Raw genomic sequence first — 27550 nt, forward strand, 5'->3', positions numbered from 1 at the left:
CAGTGGACAGCCTTAGTGCTATTAGTTCTATGCAAGGTTGGAAAAAGCGGTAGGCGTAAGCAAGGCGGTTGGCCTTCGCCTAGTGCCTAGGTGGCGCCTAAGCGCCCTAGGCGCGGCCTAGGCGGTAATATAGTTTTTACTTATAGTATATTTGTGATTATTATATGGGTGTTGATATTAGTTTAGGGCATATAAATAAGTTAATTACCGTCTACGTCCATTGGAATCTAACCCATTTGGCATATCAGTATATTATGTTGCATGATTTCTTGCTTGGGTAGACAATTCCTTACTTGCCCTGCCTAGACCTCCATTTATGCCCTAGGCGAGGCGTTTGGCCATTGCCTAGCGCCTAGGCGTGCCTAAGCGCCTCCTAGGCACTGCCTTTTCCAACAGAGGTTCTATGTTACTAAATTTGTGCCTGTACACACCTGTTAGTATCAATTTGTTGTAATCCAAACACGGTCGGTATGTTGTTGCAGTTATATTTACCTTCCTCATAAAATGTTCAATTTGTTATTTATAGTACATGAGTAAGAACTTGTAGCGTTGTTGTAGTTAATTATAGCTTCTGATGTTTCAGAATTTGGTTGTTGTCTCAGTAGTAATTAATTCATTTGGACATTGGTCTTTTTGAGAAGATATGTCATAATTAACCTTTTCTTCAGTTTTTCAAAATAAGTAATGGTGATTTTCTATGTTTCTATAAACCCATTTCCCGTACAATTGTTACTAATCTATTTTTAAATATTATAGGATGAACGGAAGTGTTCTTACTTGGAGTGGGTTGATCAAGAGTGGCCATAGTCTTTGAAGATGTGCCTAACAAAGCTCTAGAGCATGTATGAGGAAGAGAACAGAGGAGGCTTAGAGAAAGTGTTGTCAACACTGAAGAATATTTGAAGATGTGGAGTAAAAAGAGGAAGGTGGAGAATGAGCTCAGATTTTTAAATCAGACTTTGCTAAGATGGTGTTGGCGAAGGAGGAAGCACTTTCCCTGTTGGAGAGTGCAAAACATGTTCTTACTGAACTAAAAAGCAGAGGTGGATAAGACGTGCCTGGATGATCTCGATTAGGGAAATGTATATATTGTTCTAATATTGTTCTTATGAGGTTCTAGAAACAAGGAGTCGCCTTTTCTTTCTTTGCCTATTTGCACAATGGCGCTGGTCATAAATCTGTCCTACATGGGCACCTACCAGATTGGGCCTACAGTAGGAGATTAGTCATCTGCAACAGTTGTTAAATGTCCCTTTTCATTGGAGATCATCAACTTGGTTGCTTGGGCCATCTGGACCACTCAGAATAACTTTATATTCAAACACATCATTCCCAGTTTATAGACTTTGCATGAGAAAATTCAAAGAAGAAATTCGGTGGATCGCATTGGGAGCAGAGGAAAGATTACAGTGGCTTAGAGCTTTTAGATGACTAGCTCTTTCTTGTATAATTGTTGTTTGTTGTTGCTGTTGTATTCTTTCATTTTCCTTTTTTGAAATAGGTTTTCACCCCGCTTTATAGATGAAGCAAAGATCCATACAACCAACATCCAGACTCTAAATCACAAACGACGGTTGGGACAACAACACAATCATGCCCAGATATGAGGAAAAAATCAACCTAGTGACTGTCGCGAAGCGGCCCTACGAAGCCAATAGTTGACACGCTGTAACCAGAAGTGCATCCAGCACAAGCCCAAGACGACTGCGGCCCTACGAAGCCAATAGTTGACACGTTGTAACCAGAAGCGCATCTAGCACAAGCCAAGACCACCGCGGTCGCGCTGCCTAGAGAGCGGGTGCCAGTTCTGCAGAAAAGCAAGGAATTTGAAGGATTCGGGCACCTGCCTCAGAAAGACCCTCTCAATCACCATTTTATTACATATCGTCCAAAGATTCCATGACATTGCCGCAAAAATAAGCCAAAATAAGCGAGATGTCGCACAGGGTGGGTAGCCCTGGTCTGGAGGAACTCCGTGAGGCCCCCGGCCTCCCAAAGGACCCGTGCCGTCGTACATGAGAATAGGATGTGAGTCCCAGTCTTCGGTACAGCGCATAAGGGGCACGCTCCATCCCCGGGCCATGCCGCTTAAGCACCTCGGTCCCCGAAGGGATGCAATCTCGTAGTAGTTGCCATACACAAATCTTAATCTTTAAGGGCAAAGAGGCCTTCCAAAGGGGAGAGCCACCACACAAAAATCTTAATCTTCAAGAGCAAATCTTAAAAAGTAAAACAAACCAACCAGCGTTGCGTGCAGTCAGCATTGAAACAAGAAAAACATAAATGGGGTAATTTGTGGCACAAGTTTGCTTAAACTGGGTAACGTGTGAAAAAACTGCTGTATGGGGTAATTGTTGTCACAAACGAAAACTATGGGGTAAAAAATGTAATTCACTCTTCTTAAAACAACTCAGTGCAGCAAAAGACAAATTTCATATGTTCTAGCATTTGAGAGACCAAAAAATTATTAGAGTATTAGAGTACAGTGACCATACTTCAGCTTTGGCAGTAGTCGAGGAGTAAGAAGAGAAACAAAACCTTTTTCATTTGAATATGAACCTTATTGGCCCATTGATAGTCACACATTCGCAGCCAGGAAAAGCATGTGAACAAGGAGGAAAAAGGATACCCACGTTTTCCTTTTCTTTTTTAACGTAGCAACATTGCTTCACATGCTAACTCAACGCTACAAGCGCACTGCGAGCTTCCGTATTTGATCTCCTCTGTTGCCTATCAGTCCGCTTCCTGCTACGCCACAGTAGGCGAATGGGCGTGCCTGGGAATCCAGCATCAGACCGGAGCTGCTTGTGCATGTACCGCCGATACGGCTCAGGGAAAAGTTTTGCGTCATTGACGAAGAGAACAAATGTTGGTGGACGAACAGCAGCCTGCGGGAGAAAAACAAGATTCCTTTGGTTCTGAAGAATGAAAATGCTGCAAGGTAATTTGGAGATAGAACTGTACAGACTGAAAGAAGTGAGGACCATCTCTTAACAAATAGGTCACCTGTGTTGTGTAATAAACACGGCCTCTTTTGCCGCCTCTTGTTCGTGGTGGTGCTTTGAATGCTACAGCTTCTCTAACCACTTGGTTAAGAATAGAGGTGCCAAGTCTTCTAGACCTTTCCTCTTCAACCAAAGAAGCAGCAGAAATAATCCTGAGAACAAATCGATACACCATACATTAGAGAATGTCAATACAGGACAATACACAATATTATATATGCGGTGCTGGTGTCTAGAACAGAAGTAACAGGAGGATACTAATACAGGGATAGACGACTCATCAAGGGGGAAAAGTGGGAATCCAGCAAATTTTGCATGTCCAGTAAGCACAGAAAACTTAGGCAAACATAAGTTCATAGAGGAAACACATGTTTCATATGTCAGTTACAGGAAACCTAGTGACCCACTACACCAGCCCTTGGCATTACAGATCTACTACTCCATAAGATTCTTGTTTTAGGGACTTTGAAGTATGTGACAAAATATGGAAATCATGTTCTAGAAGAAGAAAAATGGAAATGGTTGGCCACTTCAGGCAGCGCACGTAAATTAATCATTGCCGAGGTATAACCCAAAAGGGTGAAATGTACTGTGGCAGGGTATATACAGCTAATATCTGAAAAAATAACGAAGTATCAAAAGACTAAGATTCTAAAACTAAGATTAGGGTTTTACTTCTCAACGCTGTTCCCATTTATCGCAGAACAGTAAACAATAGGTGCCCAGTCAAGTACACGAAGCTTCTCTCTTACATCCTGTTCATAATGTGTAGTACTCTCATTGTTCTTGTTTGGGATTGTATCCCACTTGTTCACAACAATGACACATGCCTTTCCCTCTTTCTCAATCCTTTCTGCAATTTTATAATCCTTGGTACCGCAAAAAAAAACACGGTGTTACAGTAAACTATGTATCTACATGAAATGTTTGTGCGCGCATGTGAATGGATTGTTGAGATAAATACCTGCTCCGAGACACAGGCCATCGCTTCAATAACAAGGGCAACTACATCAGATCGACGAATTGCACTAAATGCACGTTTTACTGAAAGTGTTTCAGTTGTGCTGCCAGCAGAAGCAACTGCTGCTCTCCGTCGGATGCCAGCCGTATCGATGAGTTTGTATTTCTGCGGCATTTGAAATATTAGCATACCGGTGTTGGCTGTGTGCTGCGCTAATGAAGCAGCTCTGATGCTTAAACGCTCAAGAGTCTTATGAACAGACCTGCCCATCCTTTATGGTTAACTCAGTATCAATGGCATCACGGGTGGTACCACTAACTGGGCTCACAATAGTTCTATCTTCTCCAACCAAAGCATTTAGAATGCTACTTTTCCCAACATTTGGTCTTCCAACAATAGAAATAGCAGGGACATGGTTTTCGTCTTCTTCAACATCATCCAATTCTTCTAGTACCTGTAATGCCTAAACTTTATATCAAAAAGAACTTCATGAATGTGCCCAATCATTAAAGGAGATTAGTATCATCATGCATGTAAGGCAAGATATTATCTGAACAAATATTACCTCGAACTTTTTCAGCTCCGAACAGACCATATCCAGGAGCTCTCCAGTTCCAGTGCCGGTAATAGCAGATATTGGTAAAGGTGTAAACCTAGCAGGAATAGAGGAAAGATGAACCAAGCAGCAAATAAATATAAATAGGGCCGACTGCATAGCTAAAGAAAAAAATCAAACTTTATGGTAAGAGGGTAACCAGAGTTGGAAGACAATTGATTCTAGCATAAGTTATTGATATTAAATTCTGATACTTTATGCTGTCAAGGTCTATATACAATTTAAACAAGACTAGTACGGCATGTTGTTTGTCTCTTTTATTATAGCAGCACAATCACAAAGATATCAGTACTCGTGTCATGTTTTCATTTGTCGCTATTGACCAAAATATAACCTAAAAGATCATTCCAACATTGAGTAATCTTTTCAAAATGCAAATGAACTGAATCAATGTATCACCATGTGGGCATAGTTTAAGTCGTGCTTTAGGCTCACCCTAATGACCAAAATTCTAATGCTTGCATTTGCCCTTTCCGTGGTGATTCACACTTGTTTACAGCAAGTATGATGCACTTGTGTGAGAAGTTGCGACGTAACCAATCAGCAATTTCTATATCAGCTGCCACAAGCCCAGCCTGGAGGAATTTGAGACCATCATGTTAGTGAAAACAAGCTCTGGAAGTTTATAGTAACAATGTACAGGTAACTAAAAATGATAGTATACTATCACTGCAAGTTATGCATTTTTTTTGTCAAGAAGAATTTTCTCAGGAGCATGAATCAAGAAAAGGCACCAGGGAAAGAAAACTTGAGTCGTTAGGAGGTAAATATTGAGCCGTTCATCTTATAATAAACCGTGCTAGCACGATTAGAAGATCTAATAACAAAAGTAACAGATAAAATAGTTGCTCAAAATATAAGATGATACAACTATAATCGCCTAAACCTGCCTGACCATCCACAAGGAAAAGAAGGACAGCTGCTTCTTCAACAGCAGCAACAGCTTGCTTCTCAATCATTGATGGCATCCTAGCAATAGCAGCTTCTCGAGAGGCCATTGGAATCCCATCCATACCAACAGTAGTTGTAATGGCAAGTTCTTCCATTACACCTGCTTGAGACTTCGATAGAGTAATCACACCCCCAGTATCAATAACCATAAACTCTTGATCACCCCAATAAGATCGTCCATACAAACGATCCCTTGTTACACCAGGTTCATCAACAACGATAGCCCTGTTGCCCTGTTAGATGTCAGAACACAATACATATCAATTTTTGCATTCGGATCAGACATACAATGGTGTACATTGCAGAAACAAACTGAAGTTATGTTCGTGTAAGTAAGTGGAATACCCCGACAAGCCGATTGAATAGTGCAGATTTACCCACATTAGGTCTACCAATAACAGCCACCTTTGGAAGCTTACTGTCTGGGATCTGAGTCATGGATTGAACAGCAAATCAGTTAACTTTGTTTTCCACAATCCACATTACAACAGTGTCTTCATTAGCATGTCAACTAGACAACTCATTATTAGAACATGAAGATACACCGACATGTTTAGATGTTGATGTCTTATCCCTCATGGTTCTTCTTTTCTCCCGAACATCACCATCTGAAAAATGTCGACATGTAGTCTATGAACCAAGTGAAGTGGATGAAGTAAGCTTTTAGAGTTAAAAAACAGCACATAAGCCTATTCTACTTGAAAAACATAACATTTATAGTTAACAATGTGATTTTGTTGCAATACTTGAAACTAAAGGCTAAACTGTCTATAATTGTCTTGCTAGTTACCAACATCTATTTGACTAGGATCCATACGCAATCATAATATTCATTACTCCCTCCGTCCCATAATATAAGAGCGTTTTTTATGACCAAAAAGAACCGAAGATAAAGGTGCCACACAGTTGAACCAAGCAGAAGGATACTCCACGCTTTCAAATTTCTAAATACATGAGACCTAAACACCACCCATATAACCACCAATTGACACAAAATTCCTCGTCGGGTTGCTATACAGCATTAGGTGTTCAGAGACAAAACTCCGACCACACTGTATTGTATAATTGCAACAAGGGAAAACTTTGTTTTTGCCACTCTAGTTTTTGCCTATTTTGCTTATGCCACTCTAGAATTTGACATATCACTTTTGCCACTCTTAGTTTTTGACAATACACCACAAATGCCATTCCGTGGCAAAAGCAATAACTTTTCATTTCACTTTTGCCACTCTTAGATTTTGACAATGTATCACAATTGCCACTCTAAAATTACTGCTTTTGCCATGGAATGACAATTGTGATATATTGTCAAAAACTAAGAATGGCAGAAGTGAAATGTTAAATTCTAGAGTGGTATAAGCAAAGTGGTCAAAAGCTAGAGTGGCAAAAACAAAGTTTTCCCTTGCAACAATGGTATGTTGGGCATTGTTGCCCGAGGCTTCAAAGTTCTCACTATAAATGCAAGGGAATGAATGACGAAGCAATAGTAGTGAAAAGACCAACGATCTCCAGTAATTTGCCTGACCAGAGGCAGCATAGGAACGGCGACCACGGCCACATTAAAATGCCCGCACGAGACATGTGGAGATCAAAATGATAAATATGTCCACTCACCGAGGCGGAGCTCGCGGTCGAGGTGCGCGGCGAGGTCGGCGGCGGCGCGGCGCGCCTCTTCCTCCATCGCCTCCACGTCCAATTCCTCTTCATCCTCCTCCTCGCTGTAATACTCCTCATCCTCCTCCCCATCTTCTTCCTCCTCTCCATTTTCGTAGGCGGGTTGTTGGGCGGCGGCGGTCCGGAGCCCGCGACCGGGCGCGGGCGGAGCGAAGGAGGGCAGCAGCGGGCGAGGGGCAGCAGCCCCGGAGACGAGCGGCAGCAGTCGGGGAGGGTTCGGAGTTTTGGAGGTGGGGTGCACGATAGGCGGCCGCGAGAAGTAAGAAGTGGAGGGCATGGCCATGGCGCGCCGTACAGCGCGAGACCGGGGGAGCGGGAGACGAAAGGGGATAAGGAGGGGAAGCGAGGAGGGGAAAGGGGTTATCGCGAAGTTTATTTTATAGCGGTAACCATGGGCGCATTTCGTAGCATGCATATCGGCCAGCCACGCTCTTGCCGTGTAGTTTTGGCCCTATCTATAATTTACTATAATATCTAAGTAGTTCATCTTTATTATCTTATTTCTCTTGACATATACTCTATCCATCTCAGCAATTCACTTTCACACCAAAAAATCAACAAATTGTACGATTCAATTATTATTTTGTATTTGTACTTATCCATACCTGGTCACGAAAGCGAGCGACTCTCTTCCACTTCTGTAACTGAGAGATTGAACCAACAATCGAAACGCCGTTTACTCCCTAATAACAATCAAAACGCACCACCGGCCGCATATGGTCATTAGGGTCACCGCATCCTCCTTATTTATTTCCGCTCTTCTCCAGATCCATCCATCCCAACCTTTCCCGTTCTTGCTCTTCCCAAGCCCTCGGTTGCCACGCGATGCACAACGCCTCTGCGGCTCTGCCTGACCTACTTCTGTCATGCGCTTGCGCCTTGCCGCTAGGATAGTGGTTATTCGCAACCAATCGAAGCACCGCGCTGTCGACCTGCCATTGCAGAGGTGTTGCAGTCTTGCAGATCCTAGGAGAATGGCCATGATATGCCTAGCAAAGTCACATATGGCGCCATCTTTCGTGCAGAAGGTGGGAGGAGGCAGATTTGGACCCTTTTTCTTTTGCCCTCATGGGTTCAAAATTAAGTAGGTAAACCTTTCATCATATTCCCGTAACCGAGTTTAGCGATTGGTGTCTTTACTGATTCATTTGGGGATAATCAATGAACATCAGATTGGTTGCCGGAGGCAGAACTACCTGAAGATACCCTGATGCATCGGAAGAAAATCTTAGTAATAGTGATTACCGTCCCTATAGAGCATGTGCAGCAGGTAATCCCGATGACAGTGTATCAGGCATAAAATTCTGAGAGAAAAAGACGACGACCTTGTATGCTGTGATATAGTGGGCAGCAAGCCTGGTGGGCAAGGCAGGTCTCGACTTTGTGGGACTGAAGGCCTGCTAAGCTAATTTGAGAAGAAGGTCACAGCGTCGGAATTGGATGCTTTTTAGGCTAATTGGTACACGAGTAGCACGAGTTCGTATCAAAATCAATTAATTATGTATCTCACAAAGTGGCACATCTTTGCGTCAATGCTTCTGCTCCTCATAACATAGGCGACGACTGAAGCAGCAGATGGCCGATGCGCCGTTGGAGGATACGCGCGACATACGCGCGGCAAACACTCCTTACATACTGGCAGGGGTTTCATCTCGGTTGCATTTGGCTCGAGCTGCCGCCACTACGACGCCATGCACAGTATCATTGTAACACCCACAATGCGGCTATATCTCCCACGTGTCGGGACACGACTTAGAGGCATAGTCGCATGGTAGGCTTGTCGCAAGAGGGGTAATCTTCACACATCGCATGTACTGAATAAGAAAGGGATAAAGAGTTGGCTTACAATCGCCACTTCACACAATACATAAATAATCCATACATCATCCAAGGTACAATCAAATGTCCTACTACGGAACCAAAATAAAGGAAGACAACCACGAATGTTAGATCCCCGATCGTCCCAACTGGGCTCCACTACTGATCAACCGGAAAAGACACAAAACAACGATCAAGATCTTCATCGAGCTCCCACTTGAGCTCGGTTGCGTCACCTGCACTGGTATCATCGGCACCTGCAACTGTTTGGAAGTATCTGTGAGTCACGAGGACTCAGCAATCTCACATCAACGAGATCAAGACTATTTAAGCTTATGGGTTGTAAGGGTGGTGAGGTGGAGCTGTAGCAGCACTAAGCACATATGGTGGCTAACTTACACAAATAAGAGTGAGAAGAGAAGCAACGCAACGGTCGAGAAGTCAGAAGTGATCAAGAAGTGATCCTGAAACTACTTACGTTCAAGCATAACACAAGAACCGTGTTCACTTCCCGGACTTCGCCGAGAAGAGACCATCATGGCTACACACGCGGTTGATTCATTTTAATTAAGTTAAGTGTCAAGTTCTCTACAACTGGATATTAACAACTTCCCATCTGCCACATAACCGCGGATACGGCTTTCGAAAGTTCAAACCCTGTAGGGGTGTCCCAACTTAGCCCATCACAAGCTCTCACAGTCAAGAAGGATATTGCTTCTCCCAGAAAGACCCGATCAGTCTCGGAATCCCGGTTACAAGACATATCGACAATGGTAAAACAAGACCAGCAAAGCTGCCCGATGTGCCGACAATCCCGATAGGAGCTGCACATATCTCGTTCTCAGGGCAACACCAGATAGGTCAAGCTACGAGTAAAACCAACCCTCAAGTTGCCCCGAGGTGGCCCCGCAGGCTGCCCGGTTCAGACCAACACTTCGAGAAGCACTGCCCCGGGGGGGGGGGGGGGGTTAAAATAAAGATGACCCTCGGGAGCGCGACTCCCAAGGGAAAAGTAGGTGATGGTGAGGCAAATGGTAAAATCAAGGTTGGACCTTGCTGGAGGAGTTTTATTCAAAGCGAACTGTCAAAGGGTTCCCATAACAGCCAACCGCGTAAGGGACGCAAAATCAAGGAACATAACATCGGTATGACGGAAACTAGGGCGGCAAGAGTGGAACAAAACACCATGCATAAGGCCGAGCCTTCCACCCTTTACCAAGTATATAGATGAATTGATTAAATAAGATATATTGTGATATCCCAAACATATCCATATTCCAACAAGGAACGAACTTCAGCTTCACCTGCAACTAACAATGCTATAAGAGGGGCTGAGCAAAGCGATTACTTAGCCAAACAACAGTTTGCTAAGAAAGGTGGGTTAGAGGATTGACATCGCAACATGGGAGGCGTGATATAACAGGTGGTAGGTAGCGCGACATAGCGATAGAGGGAACAACTAGCAAGCAAAGATAGAAGTGATTTCGAGGGTATGGTCATCTTGCCTGAGATCTCGCAAGGAAGAAGAACGAGTCCATGAAGAAGACAAGCGGACGTAGTTGAATGAATCCTCACAACTCCGGAACGAAACTGAGCTAACGAGAGAAGCAACCCGGAAAGAAGCAAGCAACATAGTAAACAACCATCACATAAGCATGGCATGATGCACAACCAAGTATGATGCATGTCCGGTTTAATGAGGCATGGCATGACAAAGTGCACAAACAATACTACAAATTAAGTGGAGCTCAATATGCAACAAGTTGCATATTGACGAAACACCACATTCGATTATTTAGTTCACTCCCGTATATGTACCCAACAATATTAAATGTTGATTAACATGGAAATAGGTGAAGCATAAGTAAACTACACACTTAAGCAAGTTTAAATGAGGCTGGAAACAACAACAACAATTCCAGAAAATCCTCATATGCATATTTATGGATTTGGTACTGTTCTGCCCTAAACCATATTTTAGAGTTGTTAAACATGCAAAGTAAGTACACCATGTTAATCTATGCATTTTTCTACCCCATTTACGTATAAAGTTTATTTAAAATGAAGCTACAGTTATTTAGTTATGAAATAAAACATTTTAGCATGGCATCTAAGCAAATTAATGCAAATAGCAATTTAAACATTTTAAACATAGGTGAAAGTTGCAAATTATTAATCTACACAAAATTCTAAGCATTTTACATATATAATTTGTTTTAATATGATGCACCGTTTGTGAGTTATTAAATGCATAATGATTGGGGGGTTTTCTGCAAAATTGTTAGTCTCTAGAGAAATAGACAAAATCGTCCAGACCAGGAAAAAAACTGTCGGGCTGAATTTGGCTAGCCCAACAGAGGATAGGCCAGGGGCTGCTCACCCTGGGCCTTGGGTGACCTGGCGATGCTGGGCCTTGGTCAACCGCCGAAGGGGAGGCGGCCCAGGTGCGTAGAGTGGTCGCGGTCAACGCTCGAGGCGAGCGAGCGAGATAGGAGTTGTGGGTGCGGTCCTCTGCGACAGGCAGCAGAAGCAGAGCAGCGGCGTCGGAGATCTCCGGCGCGGCAGCGAAGGACGGAGGGCGAGAAACCCGGCGCGATGGAGGTCGAGGAGGGGTCTCCCGGCAACGAGCTGCTCCACCGATGGCTTCCCGAGGAGCTTGCCGACGGCAACGGGGCAGGGCACCGCTGGCTTGGCGCGGAACTTGGTGAATGGCGGCAGAACTTGGCGCGGCGACAGAGCGGGCGGCGTCTGGCGCGGTGCCACGCGCGAGGAGGGCGTCGGTCGTTGCGTTCGTCGGCAGCAGGGCGGGAAGTGAGGCGGATACGTAGCTCCAGGCAGGACCGTCCATGGTGGCAGCACGGGCGTAGCTCCTGTAGGCACACTGAAAGTAAGGAAGCGGGTGAGAGAGATGGGAGAAATCGCAAGGGAGGAGGGGACCAAGGCGAGGTGCAGTGGCCTGGTTGCTGCTGCTGCTTGCCGGCGTTGCGCCGGACGCATGGAACAAGCATGGGGAGGATGGGGCTCTGCTGGGATGAGTGGGATGGCGACGGAGCGCGAGGAAGCAGGGGCTCGTGAGGGGTGTTCGGGGTTGTGGAGGAGAACTGGCGATGTTGCTGAAGAGCGACGACGAGGTGGTGGCTCGGGGCTCCGGTGGCGCGTGCTGCCGGAGTGGAGGCAAGGCAGCGGCTGGATGGATGTGCGGTGGAGGCAAAGAGTGGAGGCGGAGGGGATTGGGTCGGGGGAAACAGTGGAGGCGCTGGGTTGGGCGATGGGGATCCCGAGGAAGATGCGGCGGCGGGGGGGGGTGAGGGACAAATGTCCTAGATTTTAGGGTTAGACTAGATGAGGACTAGGGTTTTTATATAGGGAAAGGCATGGGTATTTGGATCATCCGATTAAAGTCGTACGGTTGAGATAAAAAAACTAGGGGAGTCCAAAAGAAAAATTGAAGATGTTTTAGGGACGTTTGGGGATGATCCGAATCCAACGGTGACGACTGTCCGGGTCGGGTCTGAGACAACTTTCGGACGTGCGCGCGAGGAGGGCCGCGGGCTGACGAGAGAGGTTAGGTTGGGCCTGGCGGTAGGTAGTGGACTGTGTAGACGGTCTAGGGAGGAAAGAGGGGGAAAGCCCGGCAACAGTTTTCGGAGACCGAAAACGTCCGACGTTTGACCGACTATAATGTCGCTATGAATATCCGTTGGGGCGGCAAACAAACTCCAAATGCGATGAAACTTGGAAGGTGACCTACCGACAACATAACAACACCGCACGCCAACTTTCAACCCATTCCGAGAACATTTTCCAGCCACTTATAAAATAATATTTCAGAGGTGTCGCGGGCGCGTGCAAGTGTGTCTGGGCTCAAAACGGACAACGGACGGAACGGGGAGGCCGAGACGGATGCAAGTTTCAAAAACATGTAGATGCAATGCGGATGATGACATGGCAAGATGCAACACGCAAGCGAATGACAAGGCAACAACAAAGAATAACTAGAAGACACCTGACGCATCGGTCTCGGGGCATCACAATCATCGCCTCTCTCCCTTTCTTAGTAATTTTTAGGAGGATGTAACTGTTGATTTTTAGAGAGAAAATATCATCCAGGGACTAAATTTGCCTGATTTGAGTATGTTCAACGGAATTTATGCATGAGCATGTATTCATTGTTCAAGTCTTTACATTAACAAGAAGCAATATGTTCCTGTTGAATTTTACCTCTATGTGCCACCATATGAAAGTAGTCTCTCTCAATCTATTTTTTCTTAAAACCTTTTTTTGAAAAACAACTTGAACTTTATTAATTAGAAATAATGGTTACATCGTCTATAAGAAGAGTTACAAGATTTTTCATGGGATCCTCTATCCAATCCCTAGTCATGGAACATTTTGCTAATCTAGCAAGCTCATCAGCTACTTTATTCGCTTCTCTACTACAATGTTCAAAACTAATGTGAGGAAAATCACATGCCATAAAAATCAATCCTCAAAAATTGCAGCCGCCGCTCCCGCTGACTGTCCTCCGTTCTTCATTGTGTCAATGACTTCCATATTATCAGAACTGATAATAAGACGATTGTAGCCTGCCCTTTGCGCCAAACCTAAACCAAACCTGAGTGCTAACGCCTCCGCTGTTAGAGCATCTGCACAGTACTGAATCTTCCAGTTACCACCTACTATGTAGTTTCCTTTGTCGTCTCTGATAACATCACCCGCTATGCCCCTTAGCTGATCATGATCAAAACAAGCATCCACATTCAATTTAACAAACTCCATGAGAGGTATGCACCATCCTTCAGTCTTCCTCTTTGCTTTAGGTGATTGGGCCATTACATAATTCGTTGTTATAGCCCGAATCCCCATCGAGATTTGAGACGCCTCTTGAGACTTACCCTCATGGACTAGCTTCCGTCCATTCCACCATAAATACCATGTAGTTATGGCAATCAGTTCCCGTGCATTCCGAGAGGCCAAGATAGGTAGTTCATGATCAGGCACGAGGAGTAAGAATTCAAGGACCGCCTCTCCTGCACGATCAATGACATAGGCTTTTTTATCCCTTCATACAACCCCAAATGTTCCCACACTTCTTTTGCCTTCTGGCACAGAAACAACACATGTTTCGTGTCCTCCGGTCCATCCAAACATGTTAGGCAGACTGGTTGAGTTTTTATATGTCTGTTGGCTAGTGTAATGCGATACGGTAGAGTCCCATGAAGCGTCCGCCAAATAAAATTTTTAACCTTCGATGGACAAGCTAATTTCCAGATCTTACCCCAAATAGGATCAACCTTACTTTTCCCATGCCATTTGAATATTCCAATTTCCTCCCATGTTTTTTGTTCCATTCCTCCACATAAGATGTTCGAACAGTGAATAAACCATTTTTGGTATAGCTCCAAGCAATAAAATCTGACATATTGTGCATAGGGATCGGGATCGCTAGGACTCTATGAGCATCAATTGGCCACAACATTCGTCTCACCAACTCTTCACCCCAAGAATTCGTAACTGGGTCAATAAGATCAGAAACTTCTGTCAGGAGATTACCTCTTCTAGGTGTAATAATTTTCCTATCTGCACAATTTGGGATCCATGCATCTCTCCATATGTCAATATTTTCTCCTGTTCCCACTCTCCATATATATCCATTCCTGAGAGAATCCACTCCCGCCATAATGCTTTGCCAAGTAAAAGAGGATCCCTTTTTTAGTACTGCGCTCATCAAATCACCCTCCGGGAGATGCTTGGCTCTTAGGATTGTTGCACATAACGATTCAGGATTATTCAAGAGACGCCAAGCTTGTTTCGCTAACAAGGCCTGGTTAAAGTAGTGTATATCATGGAAACCCATTCCTCCTTGGTCTTTTGGGACACACATCTTCCACCATGCCATCCAGTGCATCCTTTTCTGATTGCCCTCGTCACCCCACCTGTAACACCCCGGATGTAATTTACCTAATATGTACCCCAACTCTTGCCGTTTCTGGCGCTAAGTTATTTTATTTCCTCGGGTTCAGGTTTTTGTCTCCATGTGTTGTTGTCGTTGTCATGCATCTCATATCATGTCATCATGTGCATTGCATTTGCATACGTGTTCGTCTCATGCATCCGAGCATTTTTCCCGTTGTCCGTTTTGCATTCCGGCGCTCCTATCTCCTCCGGTGGTCCTTTCTACCTTCTTTTCGTGTGTGGGGGTTAAACATTTCCGGATTGGACCGAGACTTGCCAAGCGGCCTTGGTTTACTACCGGTAGACCGCCTGTCAAGTTTCGTACCATTTGGACTTCGTTTGATACTCCAACGGTTAACCGAGGGACCGAGAAGGCCTCGTGTGTGTTGCAGCCCAACACCCCTCCAATTTGGCCCAAAACCCACCTAAACCCTCTCCATCATCTAGAGCGTTCGATCACGATCGCGTGGCCAAAAACCGCACCTCTTTTGGACTCTCCTAGCTCCCCCTATGCCTATATAAAGACCCCCCTTTCGAAATCACGGACGAAACCCTAGTCCCCTACCTCTCCACGCACCGCCGGACACTTTTCCGTCCGGCCGGACATTGTCCGCTCCCCCACTGGCCACTCTGGGAGCGCCACGTGTCCTGGGCGGAGCCCCACTTCGCCGTCGTCGCCCGAGGCCCGCGAGGCCCGCGAGGAGCCCCCGCGGCCCGGTCTGCGCGCCGCCGCCCGGATCGGCCTCCTCCCCGCCCGGTCGGCCACATCGCCGCCCTCGCCTCCAACTCCGGCGGCCCGCGCCGCCCCGCGCCTTCACCAGCGGCTGCCGCACTCCTCCGGCCGGAGCCGCACCTCGCCGTCCCGCCGACAACCGCGCCCCCAGCACGCCTCCACCTCGTCGCCCCTCGTCGTCCGCCACAAGTCCGGCGACTCCTCCGGCCGCTCCTCCAACTCCGGCGAACAGGGATCTCTGGCGACCTCCGAGCTACAGTAACTCCGGCGAGCGCATCGGGAACCGCGCCAGATCTGGATCTGAGTTTTTCTCCCCGGTTGACTTTCTCCCGAAACCCTAGACATTTTGCATTTTTCATCATGCTATAACTCCGCATCCGTAGCTCCGTTTTGGGTGTGTAGCATGTCGAAATGTTCGCCTCAGAGAGTACATCATTTCATCTCATTGCATCATTTTCATTTGAGCTCATCTTGATGCCTGAAATGTTGTTGGAAGAAAGCTATTTGAGTTAATTGTCAGATCTGCTGCACCAAATAGCTATTTGTCATTTTTGCCATGATTAATGTGTGCATGATATGCTCCTGAGCTCTACATGAGTTTTGTTATATGCTTTGCCATCTTTACAGAGATGCTTACCATGTATTTTTGTGACATGTGTGGTGACTAGCACAAGCTTGCAAAGTAGTGCATTCGTTAATGCTGATTTCAGGGACTTAGAATTTCTCTGTCCTTGATCTGTTTTTATCAATATGCCATATGTTCATGTTGTTTCCTAGTGATCCGTGCCTCTTTTGAGGACGATCAGTAAGGATGTTTTGTTAATCTTATGGTGCTCTATCCATCCATGTCCTTGTTTGCATTTATGGAGCACCCTAGCTTGAGTCAATCGAGCTCTACTTTTGCTATTTCATGAATCCTGGCAGATTGTTTACTTGTTAGCAATTTTGCCGAGGATGTTGTTGTTGATCCGTGCATGCTATGTTGTTGTTCTTTCCATGTCTAGCTTATATAATATGTATTCTTGATGGGTGTATACTTAGTTTGTCATGCCATGTTCTGTAGTGAGTGCATCGAGCTCGTAAACATGCCTACTCGTTAACATATTGCATGCTCCAGTTTTTCTCTAAGTCTGTAACCTGATTATGTTTTTGCCATGTTCACATGCTTGCAATTGTATTTTATGATCCCTTTTGGCTCAAGGTCACTAAGGGACTTTTGTTAAGCTCTTTGAGTAGATCGATGCCATGCCTTGCTTTGCCATGTTAAGTTCCTGTAGCTTGTAGTTTTCATGCTCCAAAGTGTGCTACCTGATCTGAAATTCCAGACTAGTGTTAATTTCACTAAGTCTGAAATCTGTTTATCATTTGCACTTTTGCCATGCTTGTTTGAACCTGTTAATGGATGAATTGGCCATAGCTCAGTGTTCATATTTTGCAAGCATCATGAGTGGATCCCTTCCATGTATTTTTTTGTCTTGTTTGAGTGATGTAGCATGTTTAACTTGATGCATTTAGATGGCTACTTGATGTTTATCGCAGACCGGTGCCATATTTGTTTTGCTTGCCATTTCCAAACCGTGCATCCGATTCCGGTGATCTTTATATCGATTTCAACCGAAATCACCTCACCTTTCCAGTGGCACTCTTGGATTTCCAAGTTGAGGCCAGATTCAATCATTCCTTGTCACATCTTGCATCTGCATCACATATCGCATCCCACATAGCATACCATGTTTGCATCATATTTGTTTGAGCTTTGCACGTGGTTGATTGTGTTCCTTTTGCTTGTTTGTCTTGTTTGGGTAGAGCCGGGAGACGAGTTCGCTAACGAGGAGCCCGTTGAGTTTGCTTTCGAGGATCTAGTCAACTCTGACAACTTTGCGGGCAAGATGATCATACCCTCGAAATCACTTCTATCTTTGCTTGCTAGATGCTCGCTCTTTTGCTATGCCTATGCTACGATGCCTACCACTTTCTTATCATGCCTCCCAAGTTTCCATGTCAAACCTCTAACCCACCATGTCCTAGAAAACCGTTGTTTGGCTATGTTACCACTTTGCTCAGCCCCTCTTATAGCATTGCTAGTTGCAGGTGAAGATTGGAGATCGTTCCTTATTGGAACATTTTTTATTGTTGGGATATCACTATATTATCTTGTTATCTTAATGCATCTATATACTTGGTAAAGGGTGGAAGGCTCGGCCTTTTGTCTAGTGTTTTGTTCCACTCTTGCCGCCCTAGTTTCCGTCATATCGGTGTTATGTTCCCGGATTTTGCGTTCCTTACACGGTTGGGTGATAATGGGAACCCCTTGATAGTTCACCTTGAATAAAACTCCTCCAGCAATACCCAACCTTGGTTTTACCATTTTCCACCTAGCCTCTTTTTCCCTTGGGTTTCCGGAGCCTGAGGGTCATCTTATTTAAACCCCCCCCCCCTGGGCCAGTGCTCCTCTAAGTGTTGGTCCAAACAGAGCCACTTGCAGCGCCACCTCGGGGAAACTCGAGGTTTGGTTCTAGTTGTACGTAGTGTTCATCAGAGTGTGCCCTGAGAATGAGATATGTGCAGCTCCTATCGGGATTTCTCGGCACATTCAGGCGGTGTTGCTGGACTTGTTTTATCTTTGTCGAAGTTGTCTTGTAGAACCGGGATGCCGAGTCTGATCGGAATGTCTCGGGAGAAGGTTTATCCTTCGTTGACCGTGAGAGCTTGTGATGGGCTAAGTTGGGACTCCCCTGCAGGGATTTGAACTTTCCAAAGCCGTGCCTGTGGTTATGGGCAGATGGGAATTTGTTAATGTCCGGTTGTAGATAACTTGAACCTTAACTTAATTAAAATGAATCAACTGTGTGTGTTACCGTGATGGTCTCTTCTCGGCGGAGTCCGGGAAGTGAACACGGTGTTGGAGTTATGTTTGCCGCAGGATGTTCTATAGTTCTTCGTTCGTGCTTTGCCTTCTCTTGTCGCTCTCTTTTGCGAACATGTTAGCCACCATATATGCTAGTCGCTTGCTGTAGCTCCACATATTACCTTGTCTTACCTATAAGATTAAATAGTCTTGATCGCGAGGGTGCGAGATTGCTGAGTCCCCGTGGCTCACAGATTACTTCCAAACCAGATGCAGGGACCGATGACTCCGTTCCAGATGATGCGCTTGAGCTCAAGTGGGAGTTCGACAAAGACTCACGCCGTTACTATGTGTCTTTCCCTGATGATCAGTAGTGGTGCCCAGTTGGGGCGATTGGGACCGTGTCGCATGTTGGGGTTGATATTTTATTTTGGTACCATAGTTGGACCATGAGTGTATTGGATGATTATAATGCTATTTATGTACTTTGTGTGACGTGGCGAGTGTAAGCCAACTATGTACCTTTCCCCTTATTTATCTATTTACATGGGTTGTTGTGAAGATTACCTTACTTGCGACATTGCTTTCAATGCGGTTATGCCTCTAAGTCGTGCTTCGACACGTAGGAGATATAGCCGCATCGAGGGCGTTACACCACCAGAATTGCGACATCACGTCTATGATTCCTTTGCAATTTTTTTAGGAATTTTAAAGATGGACATCGCATATGTTGGGATAGCTTGAACAACAGACTTAAGCAAAATTTCCTTTCCACCAGCTGATAACAACTTTTCTTTCCATCCACTAATCTTCATAATAATACGATCAATCAAGAAATGAAAACAATCGCTTTTGTCCATGCCCACATTGGCCGGTAATCCCAAATATTTATCATTAAGGACCTTAGTCACAATATTTAAAATTGTACAGATTTGCACATTGTCCTCCACTTTCATATTGGGACTAAAAATATACTGGATTTTTCGACACTCACCCTTTGCCCCGAAGCGGCACAGTAAGAATCCAGAACTTCTCTAAGAGCCTCCACTTTCGTAGCATTTGCTCGCATGAGGATCAACGAATCATCCGCAAACCAAAGATTGGAAACTGAAGGTGCTTCCCTGCTAACCTTTATGCCTGAAATCTTTCCCCTCTCCTCCGCATTTGCTAAAAGGGCCGTCAGGCCCTCCGTACATAACAAGAACAAATAGGGGGATAGGGGGTCCCCCTGCCTTAGCCCTATAGTGGGTTTGAAGTTATCAGTCTCCTCTGCATTAAACCAAACCCTATACTCCATAGAGGACACACATTGCATAATCAAATTCACCCAGTTTTCCTTGAAACCCAGCTTCAACAAAATTGCTTTTAAGAAAGGCCATTCCACTCGGTCATAAGCTTTGTGCATGTCCAACTTGATAGCACACAACCCCTCCCTCCCCGTTCTTTTATTTTTAATTTTGTGGAAACACTCAAATGCTACTAAAATATTACATGTGATCAGTCTCCCAAGAACAAAAGCACTCTGAGTTGGGCTGATAATGTCTGACAGAACTAATTTCAAACGTGCCGCAATCATTTCTAAAATAACCTTGTACACCACATTGCATAAACTAATAGGTCTAAACTGAGTGACCTTTTCTGGAGAGTTAACCTTTGGGATCATGACAATTGCAGTATCATTCCATCCCGCTGATATCAAACATTTATCCACCGCCTGGAGGACCTCTTCCGTTAGGTCATCTCCCAACATAGACCAAAACCTCTTATAAAAAACAGCATGTAGACCATCTGGACCCGGCGCTTTCAAATCACCAATATCAAATAAGGCTTTCCTAAGTTCCTCTGCAGTATATGGGGCCATGAGGACCTTATTCATTTCATCTGTCACTTTCCTTTTGACAAGAGAGAGAACTTCCGGGTCAGGTTGAGAGACTTCTGATATTTTTTCTTAAAATCTTGATGTATAGACAAGGCATTATAAATTCTCTTGCTGCTTTCCGAAAAACGTACAGAAACTCACTGTTTTCTTTTGTCTTTCTAATGGACTGCTTATAAGCATTCTGTGCTAGCTGGTAAACAAAACAAGTCAACCAATTTCAAAGTGAGCTTTGTCGTGGTTTTGTCATGGCAGATGTCCTAGTGAGAGGACTTAGTCGTGAAGCCATCGCGATGGTTTAGCTTAAAGGGGTTAAAGCGGAACAAGGGATGCAAGGAATTATACTAGTTCGGCCCCTTATGATGAAGGTAAAAGCCTACTCCGGTTGTGATGGAATTGCTAGGGTTTCGATGACCAGGGAGTGAATCCGCTCTGCCTGGCTCTCGAATTATTGTTTGTTGTCCCTAAACCGCCGCTGAGTCGCCCCTTTATATACACAGGTTGACGCCCGTCGGTTTACAGAATCCCGAGGCCAGCTCATAGACGTGCCCGGCTCGGTTTCTACCTTTCCTTGTCTTACAACATAAGTTACATATCATATGGCGGTTTATGTGTACGGGCCCTAATCTGCCTTTGGGCCCTGGGCCTTCATATTAGATCTCCTGCCGTAAAGCGCCATACTTCTTGTCTTCATGGGCCTTAAACATAACTAACTCATTGTGGGCATAACCTGGCCCCTCATGGCCGGTTTATACTTAGTAGTAATATCCCCAACATTAGGCCCCAGATTGATTTGAACATGTTCATGTCAATCTTCAACACTTAGAAAATTCTTCCTTCCGCACCTTCGCATAAATCTTGTAAACCGCCATGATTTCATCTTCCAGGTTCGTAATAAACCATCATGACGTCACATGTTATTAAAAATTGGATATATCTCACCTTCATTAATGAGCCTCCAACAATCGAGGCGACAGCTCTGTCACATATCCAACTTTTGGGCTCCTCGATTTTCGCGCTTGTCACTTATCCCTTCACCTTATAAATAAGACTGGGGGGTCCTTTTCATTTTCCCCCTCGTGCCTCCATGCTTCCTCTTCTTCCTTGCGCCGACCTGACCTTCGCGTGCAGCCGTCGTCGTCAAGCTCCGCCCTCGACCTCATCTCCGGCCGCTGCATCAACCTGAACGTACCAGAAAAATGCGGCGCACCTTCGCTGCTTCGTCGGCAACAGTAAGCTTTCCCTTTCCCTTGCTCTAGATTCGCCATTAGGGTTTCAGTGTTCATCAAAGCTCGCGGCTATTCTTCTCTGTTCATCTCCATAGTGTAAGCAGCGAACTCAGATTCCAACATCTTCTTGCGCAGTCGTAGTTGTAATCCCCTTTTTCATCCTTAGAACATCTTCTTCGTATAGAAAAAACCCATCTGGACCTGATGAACTATTTAAACACCTGTATTTTGAACCTGAATATCCCTTGATTTACTGATACGCTGCAGATCTGAAATTACCATATCGATCTGTGAAACTTGTTTTCCCCTTAATTAGACATTTTTTAGATCTGCACCTTCCCTACCAATATAGGCGGTTTAACTTTTTTAGGAAATAATAATCCGGTATGTAGAAAATGATAATCCGGCAAGTACCATTAGTCCCCTTTTAAATGACCGATTCGTTTATCTTTGCAACTCCTCCAATGTTAGGCTCTGGTTTAACAATGTGCATCAGCCTCTGTCTTCTCCTTCTGATATTGCGTCGCCTTATGTTTGTCTGTCATAAACCCTAAACCGGCATTTGATCTTTTCCCAGCTTTTCATTTGAAATGGCCAAACAATTTTATGCTTGTAATTGGGTCCCTTCCTGGGTTACTGAAGAGCAACTAACCAGATGTGTTGCAACCGACGTTTTAGCAAAGAAAGACATCATCCACTGGAGGGCCCCTGGTTCGGAAAATCCTCCTGAGCCCAAGGATGGAGAAGTAGTCATGTTTGTTGACCACCTGGGTCGAGGGTTTAGCCCTCCCGGATCAAAAAATTTCCAAGATGTGCTCGCTAGCTTCCAGCTCCATCCTCAAGACATCGGACCAAACTCTGTGTCCAATGTTTGCAATTTCCAAGTATTTTGCGAAGCTTATCTTCAAGAAGAGCCCACAGTTGAACTGTTTAGGGATTTCTTCTATTTGAACTGTCGTACAGAGTTTACAGACGGACCCAATACTGAACTTGGTGGAATGGCTATTCAAAAGAGGAAGGATGATAGTTTCCCTCACGCCAAACGTCATAGTCACCCCAAGGACTAGAATCAGACTTGGTTTTATTGCCGGGATACGTCTCCAACTGATGAGAATCCTCTGCCGGGTTATCGCCCTCACCGGCTTAGCAACACACATCCATTTCCTCAGAGGATGACTGCAAATGAATGATCCAACTACGCAACACAACTCTCAAATCTCAGAGCCTTTATGGCAAACGGTTTAACATGAGTTGACTTTGTTCGCTGCTGGATATCTTGGAGCATTCTGCCTTTAAGCCGGCGCCCCGGTTTAATGTGTGAGTACACAGGGGAATTGAAAGATCCTCAACGCCATATTAATATTCAGCTAACAGAGGCTGAAGTTAATGAGGCTGTCAAGAAATATTGAATGAACCGGAGGCTGTTTGCAGCAAGACAGGGCTAAGTCCTTTCTGCACCTTGAATAAACCGCTAGCTGTAAGAATCATATAACTTTTTAAAATATTCTCTCAAAATTTTGTCCACTTTGACAGGGCGATGACCCGTTCTGGAAGAAGAAGCCACAGGATAAACCAGCCAAGACACCTCGCCCCAAGACCAAGGTTACTAAAAGATCTGCCAAGAAGAAAAGCGTTGAACCCTCTGAACCGAACGTTGATGATGACCCGGATAATCCGGACTCAGAGGTAGAACTTAACTCTCTTGGTTCGTTTTTCATACACCTCATTGACAATGATTATTATCAGGATGACGCTGAAGGTAGCCAAGCCGATGACGCAGAGGTAATTACTCTTTCCTCCGGTTCAGATACTCTGCCAACACAGAAAATCTGTCGAACAATCCGGAAAATAAGATTTTCTCACCCCCTAGCTCACTTGGACCCAAACTTTCTTTTGAAGAAGTAGCAACACGAAGCTCGCCGCACAACCCGACACAGCGGCCAAGTAGTCACTTCAGCTGGTTTACCGAACACTCCGGTTCAGAAACGTCAATCTAAGGTCTCACATACTTCCGATACTTCTTATCCCAAGGTAGGTTATTTCTGACAACCTCTTAATCCGTTCGATTCAAATTATTAGGGAACGCCTCATTCATCATCTGGCGAGTTAACGGCCACACAGTTCCCTCCTCTTAAGACTGTTCCTGGGTAAACACTTTAAACTTAATCTTTTGACGCTTTATGCTTGCGTTTTATATTGACCTTTATATTTTTCCATTTCAGAGCCAAGGCCAGACCTAGTAAGAAAGCTTGGGTAAATAAACCGTCTGATGATAATGTGGTTATTGAACCAGAGAGAACTCCAGAACCGAGAGGAACAAATGTTGACGCCATGCTTGATGATCCGCCACCTCAAGATCATGACTTTGTTGTTGAACAAGTAGAAGTTGATGCAACAGGCCATGCTGATAAACCGACCAGCCCGGTCCGCACTGTTGATAAACCGTCAAGTCCGGCTAAGGCTACTGATAAATCGTCAACTCCAGTGCAGGCTGCTGATGACAAGGAAGAAGAGATTACGATTACCGGCTTTGGCCACACCACTCCTGGCAATCCTGTTGCTCTATCAAAACATAGTGCCAAGGAAGAGCTTTCTACTATGGGCAAAGGCAAGTGGAATGCAGACTTGTCAAGCTACGCTCACCTCAATGCCCAAGAACTTCATTCTGGTTTTTTAAACCGTCTGTACACAAGCCGCAACTATGAAGCTGGTTTAGTTAATCCGATGAAGGAGCGATATGAGGTAACTACATAACTATTTCTCTCTTATGTCCAATTTAAAGTACCAACTCCAGTAGCCCCCAAGGGCCGATTTATGATGCCAATCTAAACCGGGACTTTGTAATATCTCAACTTTGCATGCTTAGCCTCCAAGGGCCGGTTGATCTTTTTAAGATGAACTGGTACTTTATAATTGTAATCTTTTAACTTTCGCCTGTGTAGTCCCCAAGGGCCAGTTTATCTTTCCAAGTTGAACTGGGACTTTGACCAATGTTACTTTGAGCAAATGTACATTAGCCCCCAAGTGCCAAAAATAATACTTGTATTGCGCTTGGGACTTGTAAAAAAATTCTGATAATCAAGGAAATAGGCATTAGCCCCCAAGTGCCAAGTGTATAACTCGTTATGTGCTTGGTACTTCAAATATTCACTGCCACCTCATAATATGTCTTTCTCTTATAGGCTGAGCTGAGCAAAAAGGAAGCCCAAACCGCTGATCTTCAAGAAAATATCAAATCCCAGCAAGAAGAAACCTCCAAAGCCAAAGAGGAACTGACCAGTGCCTTAGTAGCCATGGAGAAGCTGAAGGAAACTTTTAAGAAGGAACGGGCGGATTGGGGCATAGAGAAAACCGCATTGCAAAAGAGAGCTGAAGACGTAGAAGCAGCCCTTAAACCGGTGGCCGAAGAACTGACCGGTTTAAAGCGGCATATAAATGCCATGACCGCTGCTATGTTTGGTAAGTACCCTCACCTGAAGTTTTCAACATACATTATCTTATCAGTTACCAGTTTACTCATGCTCGCAATGACACAGCAACTCGCATTACCCATCTAGGCTCTGACATGCAGATGAAGTTGAAGGCTGCTTATACTCTTATAGAGCAGTTATATTCCGGAGCCCAACGGGCCATTTGCACTGCTACTCATAACAAACTGCCTCCAACTTTGATAAAGGAAACCCTTGAGAAGCTGTCAATGCTGCCTGCCCGGTTGGAGGAGTTAAAAAGATCAGCTACAAGGTCAGGTGCGCTGACTGCGCTAATCCGGGCTAAGGCATGGATACCAGATCTTGACTCGTCGGATATAGGCAGCGGCTATCCTGGCATAAAGGAGGACGGTTCAGAGTTTAACAATGATGATCTTCGAAGGTTGAAAAAGGAAATGCGCCCGTTAGCGAGAAAATTAGCCGAAGAAACAGATCTCTCTCACTATCAACCGGTTTATGATTCTGATCATAAAAGACTTCCTGCACCAACACATGATGTATAAGATCTTATTCCACCAATCTGTAAGCACACCTATGCCCCTGATGTTGACCCCTCCAACCTTATAAGAGATGAAGTTGTGTTCCAAGCCTTAACTGGAATCGATTGGGCAACCATTGACTTCCAGCCACTTAGAGAAGCGGAGGATGCACCAGCGCAAGACGATCCACAGCCTTCAAGTCAGCCTGGTGACGAGTCATGATCCGGAGGCCGGTTTAGCCTTCTGCGTACTGCCACACTTGCTGAAAACAATTATTCTGTTTGGGCATTAAAGCGCCCTTGTAATAGGCTAGTTCAAAACACTTGGTCTGCTATGCCATCGCACATACTTATTTTGCCTGATACTGTGAATCCACCATGCTTTAGGATATATTATGTTCATAATCCGTAGCGGTGTTATTCAAACTGTTCCTGCATACAAGAAGTTGAAAGTGTCCCGGCGGTTTACCGCGGGACGGGTCATGATGCCCAAATATGTAGTCGGGGTTTATAACCAAGGCTATACTTTGAAAATAATCAAAGATGAAAGAGATGATACCTGTGATATTGAATCACACTGTTGGTTGACCAACTTTTTGTATAGTAAGGGTGATAACCTCAATCTTGAGTATTGATAACTCTTTCCATGTTTTGCCGGTTTATGATAAAACCGTACCGTGTTATAATAAACACCGGTTTATATATAATGCTGGTGACTTGTAGTCGAAACCAGACCGGGTCAATAAACGCCGGATTATAACTGATCATGTACTTGCAACTTATCCTTGAAAGCCAACCGGGTCAATAAACGCCGGTTTATCATAAGATATTATGAATCTCACCAAAGGAGAAAAAACTTAGCAAATAAAAACATAAAAAGAATATGCAAGGCTTTTCATGGGCTGCCAGGCCCAACATCGAGGCTTTTCATGGGCTGCCAGGCCACTGAGTTAAACCATTTTTTGAAGCCTTTTAAGATGGACCTCACATTCACCAATCGTCGTTTTAACTTTAACAAGTTCAGGGTCTATGAGATTGACTTGTCAAACGTTCGGTGGGTCATACCAGGATTACCTAGACGGAGTGGCTTACTTAAAAAGGCAGGATAACCTGGGGTTTTAGGTGAATACACCTGGCTTCCAAGCCTGGCTTGATAGCCTATTACAAGGGTGTAGACTTCTTTGTTCTTTGAGAAGCAAAGAGTCCCCGAGCAATATTTTGAGCTGTGCTTAGTGGGTGCCTATGTTTGAGTTGTGCTTTTGCAACACTCTCTTTGGCCCCACGTGATTTCCTTTTGGCCTTAAGCCGATCAAGAGGTGTAGCTATGGTTTAAATACAACCAAGCCCCCAAGTGATTTCCCTGGTGGCCTTATGCCGATCAAGAGGTGTAGCTATGGTTCGAATACGACCAAGCCCCCAAGTGACTCTTTTTTATGTATATGGCTTTATAAGCTAGATCAATGGGTAAATAGAACTCCGCTTTATAAACAGAAGCCCCCTTGTAACCAGACATGATGTAAGAAAAACAACAGAGGCCCCGCTTTAGCTGAGGCTCTAGTTTATTGCATTGATCATAATATATGCATTGTCATAACTCTGTACATAAGAAGAGCCTATGGCTCAAGTATAGTGAGGCCGAAGAAGAGCTATATCCCACGGCCGTTGGGTCTCCTCCTCCGATTTACGTGAGTCTTTGTTCTCTCAAACATCGATAAGGTAGTATGATCTGTTATGAAGATTCTTGCTGACCACAAAGGGTCCTTCCCAAGGTGGGGACAACTTATGCATATCGGTCTGATCCTGGATGAGCCGGAGCACTAGATCACCTTCTTGAAAAGCTCTGGTTTTAACCCGGTGGCTGTGATAACGATGCAGGTCTTGCTGGTAAATCACCGAATGAGCCACTGCAATATCACGC

The 27550-nt window shown here is 44.8% G+C and overlaps 1 protein-coding gene across 2 annotated transcripts; it reads right to left on the minus strand.

The window, feature by feature from the left end:
* Positions 1-2520: 2520 nt before the first annotated feature.
* LOC123085949 (GTPase Der) lies at positions 2521-7567 on the minus strand. Of its 2 annotated transcripts, none has more exons than XM_044507653.1 (11): positions 7148-7567; positions 6083-6141; positions 5879-5962; positions 5473-5766; positions 5018-5157; positions 4532-4619; positions 4229-4420; positions 3970-4131; positions 3681-3874; positions 3007-3157; positions 2521-2888 (listed from the first exon to the last, which is right to left on the minus strand). In XM_044507653.1, exons 1-11 carry the CDS (start codon positions 7488-7490, stop codon positions 2676-2678), a joined length of 1920 nt encoding a protein of 639 aa, XP_044363588.1. In that variant the 5' UTR covers positions 7491-7567; the 3' UTR covers positions 2521-2675. The 2 variants fall into 2 exon arrangements, with proteins under 2 accessions (XP_044363588.1, XP_044363587.1); XM_044507652.1 differs by having other exon boundaries at positions 4229-4429.
* Positions 7568-27550: the final 19983 nt, after the last annotated feature.

This window comes from Triticum aestivum, chromosome 4A (genome assembly GCF_018294505.1).
Source record: "Triticum aestivum cultivar Chinese Spring chromosome 4A, IWGSC CS RefSeq v2.1, whole genome shotgun sequence".
In the NCBI taxonomy this organism is placed as follows: Eukaryota; Viridiplantae; Streptophyta; class Magnoliopsida; order Poales; family Poaceae; genus Triticum; species Triticum aestivum.

What these genes read in the sequence shown, in the direction of transcription:
- LOC123085949 (XM_044507652.1), bottom strand. Translation starts at nt 7,490, where the DNA reads ATGGCCATGCCCTCCACTTCTTACTTCTCGCGGCCGCCTATCGTGCAC. An exon ending in CGACCGCGAGCTCCGCCTCG is followed by an intron (nt 6,142 to 7,147) that starts GTGAGTGGACAT and finishes GACATTTTTCAG; the next exon opens with ATGGTGATGTTCGGGAGAAA. An exon ending in GTGTTTATTACACAACACAG is followed by an intron (nt 2,889 to 3,006) that starts GTGACCTATTTG and finishes TTTCTCCCGCAG; the next exon opens with GCTGCTGTTCGTCCACCAAC.